Source organism: Jatropha curcas, chromosome 11, assembly GCF_041381405.1.
Source record: "Jatropha curcas cultivar XTBG-Jc1 chromosome 11, XTBG_Jcur_1.0, whole genome shotgun sequence".
Lineage (NCBI taxonomy): Eukaryota > Viridiplantae > Streptophyta > Magnoliopsida > Malpighiales > Euphorbiaceae > Jatropha > Jatropha curcas.
In genome coordinates, this window is record NC_143161.1 from 7,312,297 (window position 1) to 7,323,819 (window position 11,523).

General features: G+C 28.0%; 1 protein-coding gene and 1 pseudogene across 1 annotated transcript; both read left to right on the forward strand.

Annotated features, from left to right (window-relative positions):
• The first annotated feature begins 1,036 nt into the window (after positions 1–1,036).
• Positions 1,037–1,427, forward strand: LOC149492458 (germin-like protein subfamily 1 member 8 pseudogene; annotated as a pseudogene).
• A 7,988-nt stretch (positions 1,428–9,415) lies between these two features.
• On the forward strand, positions 9,416–11,250 carry LOC105641204 (germin-like protein subfamily 1 member 11). The gene is made up of 2 exons (XM_089715971.1): positions 9,416–9,601; positions 10,459–11,250. Exons 1-2 carry the CDS (start codon positions 9,478–9,480, stop codon positions 11,034–11,036), a joined length of 702 nt encoding a protein of 233 aa, XP_089572097.1. The 5' UTR covers positions 9,416–9,477; the 3' UTR covers positions 11,037–11,250.
• Positions 11,251–11,523: the final 273 nt, after the last annotated feature.

The following is an 11,523-nucleotide window of genomic DNA, read 5'->3' on the forward strand; positions in this document are numbered from 1 at the left end:
TACAATTATTATATTGTAGCAATTTTGAAGAAGAACATTTAGTTTGAAAAAAAAAATTGAGGAACTAAAGTGGCTGGACAAAGTAATTTGATAATTACGTGTCAAAAAAATGTATCTATATTAAACAGAAAGAAAATACAAAATTTGCTATTTTCTATGCAAAATCAAAATTCTATGGTCTTTATTTCCACATTCTACAGAAAGTGTTTTTTTGCTTTGTTTGGAAAAAAAGTATTGAAAGAAGAAATATTTCACGTACTTTCCACTAGACTTCTCATATTTTGAAGCTTTCCAATTTAAAGAGAAAAAATAAAAGAAAGTGAAATTTTCAATTATTTTTATTGAATTATCTAAAAGCCTCAAAATAACTAGAATTACATTCTATTGTAAAATAAATAAAAGTATAATCGTAAATTTTCAACAATAATATTTTATTTCTTTCCAAACAAAAGAAAATAATTTTTTTTTCCTTTATTATATCGAAATATAACGATGAAAATTAATAATTAGAGAAATATAATTTAGAGAAAAACATCCTAATTTGTGGTCGGACACCAAGAATCAAATTTCAATCAATAAGGTAGAGAGTTAAAACTACTTACCACCAAATGAATTTCTAGGATTGAGCTTTCAAAGTTTGAACATTAACCTCAAGATTTTGAGCATAGTTTGACTCATTATTCCTAAAGTAAGCTAGTCCACATTTAACACTGCTAAAATTTAATTTGTAACATAAAATTCATTGAATATCAATTCGTATAATTATACAAATTCATTGAATATCAATTAATGTTATTTTTGAATGTTAGTCCATTCAAGTTTAAAGGTTCTTGCTCCACAATCAATTCAAAGAAATTAACTATATGAATTATCTTTGGTGCAGTATTTGTAAATGGAAAATGCTGCAAGGATCCAGAGCATGTAACAGCAGACCAACATCAGAACAACTCGGAGTCCATACAAATCTCTTAACGGTCGAAGAAATACCAGGGCTCAATGCTTTAGCACAATCCATTGCTCGCATTGACATCTAAGCATGCGGAGTCAACCTCCACACCATCACCCTCGAGCATCAGAAATCATTATAGTATTGGAAGGAACTCTTTATGCCGGTTTCATTACGGCAAATCCTGATCATAGGGCTTTTGTCAAAGAGTATAAAGACGGTAGATGTTTTTGTTTTTCCATTTGGATTAATTCATTTCCAGTTTAATATGGGCAGAAGTCCTGCAGTTGCTATAGCAGCATTAAGTAGTCAAAATGCAGGAGTGGTGACTTCAGCAAATACTATTTTTGGAGCTGTTCCTTCTCTTAATGCGAATCTTCTGGCAAGAGCTTATCATCTTGATAGAAGTACAGTGGCCAATCTTACAAAACAAAAATGGGTCAATCCATCTGACACTAATGCTTTTTCTAGCTATCGTTGATATGATTTCTTCATTTTAGAGTTTTAACAGAGAAATAAAATGTCGATTGGTTTTTGCCAACTCTGTGTTATTTGTATTCATTTCGTAAAGTTTCATTGTAATAACAAGAGACTCTCTATCGGAGAAGTGAAATGGGATGGCAGGGATTTCTTCTTCCTTTAGCCATAGGTCTTGAATTCGAGCCTAAATATGAAGTCTCTTTAAACCACTCGCGACGGAGCGCTTTGCCATCCTTTGTGGGCCTGCCCGTCGCAGAATTCAGATTAGTCAGGCCATGAGTTGTTTTTACATTTCATATCATGTATTATTGCAATTTAGTGTAGCATCTCTGTATTTTTCTCAACTGATAGACAAATATATACATAGCTTTTTGGGATTAGAAAAAGAATATTTCATCTTTCTTTTGAAATTATTAAATACTCTCATGAGGAATACGGATGGCATAGTCAGCGGCAGTTGTTACTGGTTTTGTGATACCACCTGAAACATAACCCCAAAGTTTGCGACCTTGCAAGAACAATTGCATTTGTTGTTTCAAGAATGATAATTGGCATCATCTAAAACAAGTTGAACGGCACAAACAATATCAAAAGGGAAGAAAGACATTTAGGGTGACTGTGGAAGGTGCGAAGACTCATAGGAGCCGAAGCCTGCACACACATACAAAAAAAAAAAAAAAAATTGCCTAGAAAGATTTTGATACCAAGTTGAATTAGAAGAAATTTGTATTGTATTACTATATGATTTACATTATAAAACATCTTTTATATATGTGTACGGTATATATGAAAGTAAAAAAAAAATCATGAAAGTAGGATCAGATTCAGATACATTAAGAATCAAATCAAATATATTAGGATGACTTAGGATTTTATTCTAACAAAAACATTCATAAATAAATTTCATTTATAGAATTCTTTTTGTGTTTAATAATAAATAAGTTTAGTTGAAGACAAGTCATCTACTTTGAAAATTAAAAATTCTAAAAGGAAATAGTAATATCTAATCTGATATATATTATTACGAAAATCAAATCAATCTTGATCTGCCCATACACATATATAAAATGTTGGATAAAGATTAACGTAATTTCATTAAGTACTATACTATAAGCTCGTAGTTTTCATCATGTCCGTTTATCACCGCCAATTTTGTAAGTAAAAAATGGAATTGACATGCATAGACCAGGACCGTGATTTCACTTATAGACGAAATCAATGAAAAATAAATTTTATTGAAACGAATATATTTTTAATTATTTATTAAGAAAAAAATAGATAAAGTGAAAACAATATTAAAAAATCTACATTTTCGTTAGCCTAATCCATGGATAAAAACATAAATCGAGTCTAGATAAGCCTAATCTATAATAAATCTTCCTTTCACATACTATTACCTGTTAACTAATAAGGCCCCATCCATATATCCTCGTCTATAAATTAGGAGCCAAGCAGTCAAACCAATACTAATATATGTATTAGAATTCTAAACACTCACAAGAACCATGAGAATTGCTAAGTTCCTTGTAGCTCTTTCTATCTTGGTCTTGGCTTTCTCATTTGCAGTTGCTCATGATACTAGCCCTCTACAAGACTTCTGTATGGCAACCGATGATACTACCTCTGGAGGTATATATATATATATATATATATATATATATATATATATATATATATATATATGTGTGCTTATTATTGTTATTACTACTAACACTAATATTTTGTGTCACTATTAGTATTACTATTACTCCGTTGGTTCTATTAAGTTTGACAAATTTTGAGTTTTTTTTTATTTCATTAGATGACATTTTTAGAAAATCTGAGTAGCATTAATTATTTTATTCCAATTTTATCATTGTCTAAATATTTACACTAGCTATACCTTGTTTCAATTGAATGAGTATTAATTAAAGGGTAATTTAGTCAATCACTTTTTTCCTTGAATTGAGATGATTTAATCATTTTATTAATTCTTGTGAAAAGTCAAAAACTGTTAAATCTAACGGAATAAAATGGATATTAAGTTTGGTTATTTTAAATTTATTGTCCTATCTCATATATCAATTGCTTACTTTATTGTCAAATATTTGTCACATTTATAGATTTAACTAACAATAAATTATTTTTTTTTCATTTTTACCCTTTGTATATGACCAACAGTAGTTAATTAAAAATTAAATTTGATGTTTGAATATTGTAGATTAATATAATATAGTCAATTCACTAAAATAATTTATTATAATTTAGAGAAATTAAATAATTTTCTTAAAGGACGTGAAATATCTAAATATTGCAAGTATTTAGGGACGGAGAGAATATGGTACAAGTCCAAGGATGGACTACATTAATTAGTTTTAAGAGTTAGTTTTCGCATATGATACTGAGTTCACCTACCTAGTTACATCCATATCAAAATTAAGCTTTATTTAAATAAAAGTTTTTTTTTTAAGGAAAATAACTATGAAAAAAATTTAGAAAAAAGTTGTTTTACCTTATATGGAAAATGGAAAGAAAATATTGAAGGAAATAATATTTTCATTATTTTTCATTTGGGTTTGCATGTTTTGAATCTCTCCAATTTGGAGAGAAAATAATAGAAAAGCGAGAATTTCACTGATTTTTATTAAATTACCTAAGTCAATTTTTGCATATGATACCAAGTTCACCAGCATAGTTCCTAGTTACCATCCACATCAAAATTTAAGTTTTTGTTTGGATGAAAGTAATTTTTTGAAGAAATAACAATAACTATGAAAAATATTTAGAAAAATGTGTTTTACCTTATTTGGATTGAGAGAAAATATTGAAGAAATTAATATTCCATTTATTTTATCGGATCTATTATTTAAAATAAGTGATTGTATAATTGTCGATTTTCAATAATAATATTTTTTTTTTGTAATAATATTATTTTATTTTCTCTAAAATTTTACCGAGGAAAAAAATTTTATTTTCTTCCCTTGTTATATCCAAAGACAAGTGTGAAAAATAAATATAAAAAATTAATAATTTCTCATTATTTCCCTTCATTTTCTTTCCAAACAAGGTGTAAGAGGTTTCTAATTGAGAGAAAAAAAACTCCTAGGTTTCTTAATAACACCTAAACTTTGACAATGATATGTTATATCTCTATGGTTCGAATTTTAGTAACATTGTATATATTTCTGTATTATCAACAATAATTTTTATGGTTTCTGTCTTTAATATATTAAATGTTGTTTAATATGTGGTTAGTATAACTTTTGGAACAATAATTTTTACATTTTTACTTATTAAGGGACTCAGTCAATAAGTGTTTAATGAAATTTAATTTTATTAGTTGAACTCTTCAATTGAAGCATTTTGTAAATTAAAATATTTATTATGTGTAATTTTATAAATTAAAGCATTAGAGTGCCATATATTAGAATTACTTGTAAAGTTTTGATACTAATTTCTGCGTTTGGCCATTCCTCATAGGTTAGGAAATGTTGTTAGCTTTGACTATTAGATACTTTCAACTGGAAATCGAAGAATCTTGGATAGATCTGGCGTAATTTGGGAAAATCAATAGAACAAACTGAATCAAATCGATTTGATTCACTTCGGTTTTTAATTTATTCAGTTTAGTTTTAATTTTAATGGGGAAAATCTAAATTTTTTTGTCAATTCAATTTTTATAAAGCCTCAAAATAAGTTTAAAAATAGCAAAATAGCTAAAAGTAACCGAATTGATTTGATTTAATTACTATTTAGTTTGGTGTTTTAAAAATTTTTGATTGACATATAGCAAATAGATTTCACTTAAAGGGTTTCTCTCCTCCTTCTTTCTCTCTATGCTATCTAACTCTAGTTTTTGTTTAGAGTTGGGGCTGTCAATCAGCGGTAGCCTCTACTTTCATTTTTTTTTTCTTTTCACTCCTGATCTTTTGTTTGTTATTAATAAATTCAAATCTATTTTCTTCTAACATATATGTTTTTCTCTTTGTTTGTTATTATTGTTGCTTTTTCTCTATATTTAGAGTTTTTTTTGTCTATTCTCCCATTAGGGTTTAGTTCCTTCTTAGGAAGGTTTGTTACTAAAACTGTGTTCGGCTACAACTTTTTAAATAGCCAATCAAGACGCTAAATGTTATCTGGTATCATAATTTTTGGACTAGCTTTTAGATGTTAGGGCACCATTTTATGAAAAGTTGATTCAAATCACGTTGAGCTTTTAACGTTTCATGAAAAACTAATTAAACAGCTAACAGCTAAACGCAACTAAAACAGCTAATTTTGTTTATCAGGTCTCTAATTTCATGGAGTAGAGATACATGAATTTAATTAAATCCAATTGCTACCTAACTATTAATTTAAGGTGAACCAACAACATCATACGTAAATCTCACGTGTGATGCCAAAATTAACAAAGTTAATAAGTTAAAACTTGACTTAATTAAACTAATTAATTAATTAAACGGATGTATAAAAATAATACTAGTAATAAAACAAAGTTAAAAGTCTTGGAGTTCAATAATTGAAGTATGGTGGGGCTGCGACTGCTTCTCTCGTGGATAGAATTAAAAATATATTTATTTTTAATGAAACAAATCGTGTTTTAATTTAAACTTTATTAACTATTTTTCTCACTCCTCCCGTGATAAAACTCACCTAAGCATGACCACAATTTGTTTTAAACCAATCAATTCAAACCAAAATCAGATAGAGGTCATTGATTACCAGTTTGAAACCATACGTTTATAGTTCGATTTTAGGTTTTTTGATTTTTTTAATCGAATTGATATAATTGTTTTAAAATTGGCGGTTTAGACTTGAAGCCATGTTGAAAAAAGTTCTTTTTAAAGAAATGCCTACTTTGTTTTATTATAATGTTAAAAATAAATTTTTAGACTTATTTAATTGGTTTAGTTTTTTCAGTAGTACTATTATTTGTTTATTATATTATTATTATTATTATTATTATTTCTTTGAACTAAAAACCAAAAAAAAAAATGAAAAAAATTATCTAATTTTTACTCAAAACTGAAATGAAATGGCCAAAACCGTCTTACAAGCCGTCTAAAAGCGATCTGGTTCTAATTTTGTCCTTCTTATAACCGAAATCAATGGTTTTAAAATCCAAAAAAGTAGTCATACCAAACTCCAATTCGTCGTTACTTTCGCAAATCAAAGCTCTAACTTCATAAATTTATAAATAATTTTTAAATGAAAAATTGAATTAAAACTAATTTATAAATTTGATTTAGTTTAATTTTAAAATTCAAATATTTGTCTCAATTCAATTTAATTTTTGTACGAAAAGTTTTAAAAATTGAATCGGATGGAATCCAAATTGAAATGTTTTATTATTTTTAACAATATTTTCAGTTATTCTCATTCTCTTTTATAAGGAAATAATTTCTAAGTAAAGTCACTAAACCAAGAAACTGAACCAAATGGGTTCTATTTGATTTGGTTCCTCTTGAAATTAGTTTATTTTTTTAATGTAATAAAAAAAAAAGCTTTCGACTTGTGTCAATTTGATTCTAATTTTAATCGACGCAACCCTCTTTTCATGAATTTATTTTTCACTTTAGATATTTTGTTTAAAGTTTTTGATTTGTTTGTTGAATTTTTTTCTTTAGGTCTTTCATTTGTTTTTGATTTTTTTTTTTATTTTTTGAGTCTTTAATTTTGTAGCTTTGATTTGTAGAGAGAAAACTATTATTGGAATTTTTTAAGGGTATATTCCTTTTTTTTTTTTTGATTTTTTTTGAATGGATCGTGTGAAATGGAGTATATAGAACTTCAAATTATTCAATTAAATAATAATAAAATAAATTTATTTCTCTAAATTGAACAATTAAGCTATTTATCTGAATTTGTAAATCAAAAATTTTGTCTAGATAAAAAAAATCTTGTTCAAAGTTGAATTCAATATGTTATAAAACTTTTTAGATAAAAAGATAAAATTGTCCCTTATAATTCTAAAATAACATCATATACCATTTAGTAATCATCAATTAATCAACTCTTGATACCATTTCTTAATTATTTAGTACTATATACTCAACGACGGTAGGAGGGGTTAGCAATGGCCCCTATCTCCCCCTAACCAAAATTGTTTTAAAAAAAAATATATCCATAAGATATTGATTTTTTTTTTATTTTACCTTTTAAACAATACATAAATGTTTTCAATTTAACCTAAAAAATATTTTAACCCCTAACTTTAATTTCTGGCTTATATACTTTTAATTCGAAATATGTATTCAAAATCTAGCATAATAACCATTCAACCATGTTTTTGTCCGCCTGAAAGGCTTCGTTTCTTTATTGCCCTGTGAGAGAGAGATTGTGGAAGTGGTGGTAATGATGATGAGGTTTACATGAAAGAAAGTATGTTAAATAATTTTATCTGGGATAAAGAAGTGAGAGAGGAAAATTTTTAAAAAACATAAAAAAAAAATCTTTTAATTAAATTAATTATAAAATAGCATTATTTTTACTAATGGAATACAATTATAACTTTTAAAAAATTATTACTCTATTTTTTTTTCTCTTGATCAATGGTTAAAAATAATATCATTTGAAGAAAAAATTATTTTTGATTGGTTTACTTTCCATTTATGAAGTGGTCTCATAGGTCAGGGATACATAAATCGTTCCGAAAAAGCACAGAATAAAAGGGCAAAAATTGTGTTTTTTTGCACTATATCTAAATTGGGGATAGCACATGGGAAATGCTTCCACAGTGCATTAGTAGTTGCCCACTAAACTATGCACTAGTCACGGTCATGGTAGATAGATAGGGTGCATAGTTTCCTTTTCGATAAGTAGATTTTTATTGTCCTTGGCTTTGTGAGAACCTAAAATCCTGCCAAGAGGAGAGAGGAGGGCCAACCTTGGAAAGAGAGCTTTCAAAAAATAAATTTAGCCGGCAATGCATAGAAAGAGATTGATGCGGAAAAATCCTGTCTTTATTGAAATTGAACAAAAAGAAAATATCGCAATAACTTTTTAAATTTGTGTCTTTTATAGAATCACGCACCGAACAATGTGGCTACTGAAGTTTTTAAAAATTATGTTCATCACTTAGCGAGTGTGATATGTGACATTTTTTATGGATTAAACTTTATTAATAAGCACTTGAATTAGATTAATACATTACATCTCGAGTTGAATTTTATCTATAAGTTTAAAAATTTAAAATCTAAAATTGTTACTATTGATAGAGCTTTACTTGAATATCAACCACAATTCAAATGTGAAAATTTATTTACGCATAAAAAAAAAAGATTAACATTTTCTCATTTATTAAAAGTGCTAATGAGCTGAAATGGCATTACAGGCTACACAACAAAGGTAGTCAACGGCACCTAATTTTTATTTTTATTTTTTTTGAAATTTACCTTATAAAATATAGAAAATTTTACATTTTGTTATAACGAGTGATTTTTTTCGATATCGCTTCCTCTAAATTTTAGAAAAAATTTTTTGCCTCTTCTAATTATTTTTTCTTGTTCCACTACAGGGATAGCTTTTCTCATAGTTCACTAAATTGATAAAAACTCTTATGATCGAAAGAACTTGAACTCGTGATACTTGGTTGGCAAAAAAAGATTAACCTTTTGAACGAGACATTTATTATAATTTCCATGAAAAAGTTTCAGGTTTCATCTGGCAATCTGTACCAGCTAATACGAGAAGCATAAAACATTAACAAACAGATTTGCTTTATCGAATTTTCTTTTGTGTTTGGTAATAAATAAGTTTGAAACTCTAAAAGAAGAAAATATATGTATAAAAATCAAATCAATATTGATCTATAAAAGGAGAGAGTAATTAAATTTATTCATTTTCATTTTTATTAAATACTGTAGGCACGTATATAGTTCTCCTTATGCACGCTTATCGCCACAATTTTTGTGAGTATAAATCCTCCCACATGCTACCGCCTGTTCCCTTAAAAGGAATTAAATAAACCCACCATCTGATACCCTCTTCTATAAATTAGTACCCAACCATTGAAACCTCATCCATTCATTGCTTATCAAACCCTACTCGATATCTAAACATTCCAAAAAATAATGAGAATTGCTAATTTTCTTGTACCTCTTTCTATCTCGGCTTTGGCTTTCTCAGTCTCCGTTGCTTATGATCCTAGCCCTCTACAAGACTTCTGTGTGGCAACCGATGATACTTCCTCTGGAGGTATTCATGTACACGTGCTTATTATTATTATTATTACTACTACTACTTTTTATCACTATTAGTATTCCTGTTACTCGCTCTGTTCCGTTAAGTATGTCACAAGTTTAACCGCATAACTACTTTTTTTTTTTTTCTAACTAGTACTAACTCCATTTCACAATATTTGTTACGTTTGAGAAAATAGTTTGTTCCAAAATACTTGTTACATTTGTGATTTCAAGGAGTGATAAATCTTTTTTTTTTCTATGTTTAATCTTTGTATATGAAACAAAATCTTTGTTTATAGAGTATGATACCAAGAATCAAATGTCAGTGAATAACGTACCAACCAAATGAATTCTTGGGATTGGAAAGGCAGCTAAAGTGAACTTTTGAAGTTTGAACATTAACGTTAAACTTGAGTTATTGTTCCTAGGGTTATCACTAATCCATATTAATTAACCTGTCTAAAATTTGAATTTTAACATCAGATTCATCGGATATCACTTTGTATAACGATGAAAATCCTAATATATATTTTAAAGATTTTGATAACGAAAAGATAATAGAATGTCACATGGGATTAAAATTCTCAATGAGGTAATTTGAAGACATTAAGATAGGTAAACTTGGTATAATCTCGCATGGGATTAAAATTCTACACTCATATCCTCATGTTATTTTATTTTTTGTTTTTCATAAATTTGCTTGAATTGGGAGCTTATAATCCTGGCTAGATACCACTCCAATGCCGTTAAAATATATTTATGTTATTTTTTGAATATTAATCTATTCAAGTTTAAAATTTCCAGCTCCACCATCAATTAAATTAACTATATGAATAATAGATAATCACTTCAATTTTATCTTTGGTGCAGCATTCGTAAATGGAAAATTCTGCAAGGATCCAGAGCATGTAACAGCAGACGATTTTTACCATACTGGACTTAATATTGCTAGGCCGACATCAGACCAACTTGGAGTCCGTACAAATCTTTTAACTGTAGAAGAAATACCAGGACTCAATACATTAGCACTATCCATTGTTCGAATTGACTTCGAAGCAGGCGGAGTCAACCCGCCACACCATCACCCTCGAGCATCTGAAATCATAACAGTATTGGAAGGAACTCTTTATGCTGGTTTCATTACAGGAAATCCTGATCATAAGGCTTTTGTCAAAATTTTAAAAGCAGGAGATGTTTTTGTATTTCCATTTGGATTAATTCACTTCCAGTTCAATATTGGTAAAAGCCCTGCAGTTGCTATAGCAGCATTAAACAGTCAAAATCCAGGAGTGGTAACTTCAGCAAATACCGTTTTTGGAGCTGTTCCTTCTCTTAATCTTCAACTTTTGGCCAGAGCTTACCATCTTGATAAAAATATAGTGGCTAATCTTACAAAACAAGAATGGGTCAATCCATCTGACCTTAATGCGTATTCTAGCTATTATTGATATATATTTAGAGTTGTGACAGAGATAAAAATGAAGATTGATGTTACCAACTCTTTCTCGTCTGTATTGTAATAACAGAGAAAGAATATCTATCTATCTATATATGTGTGTGTGTGTGTAAGCAAAGCAGTTTGCGTTATATAAAAGTCAAGTGTAAGCATCTGAAATTACCAAGTATGAGAATAACAATAATTATTTAGTACGATTATAAGAAGATACGATGTAATAGCAACAATTGTAAGAAGATAAATTGTTTTATATTTTTAGATAATGTCTTTATCATGATAATATTTATTAGTTACATAATATTAAGATAATACATTAAATTAAATTAAAATATAATTACAATATAAATAATCCAAGCCATAAAATAAGAAATACTTAATTGCTACTAGGAGCTAAATTGCACGGACACTGGACACGAGATACGAAACGGAATATATGGTAATAAATAAACAATCATTTATAATAAATAAAAAACATAAAA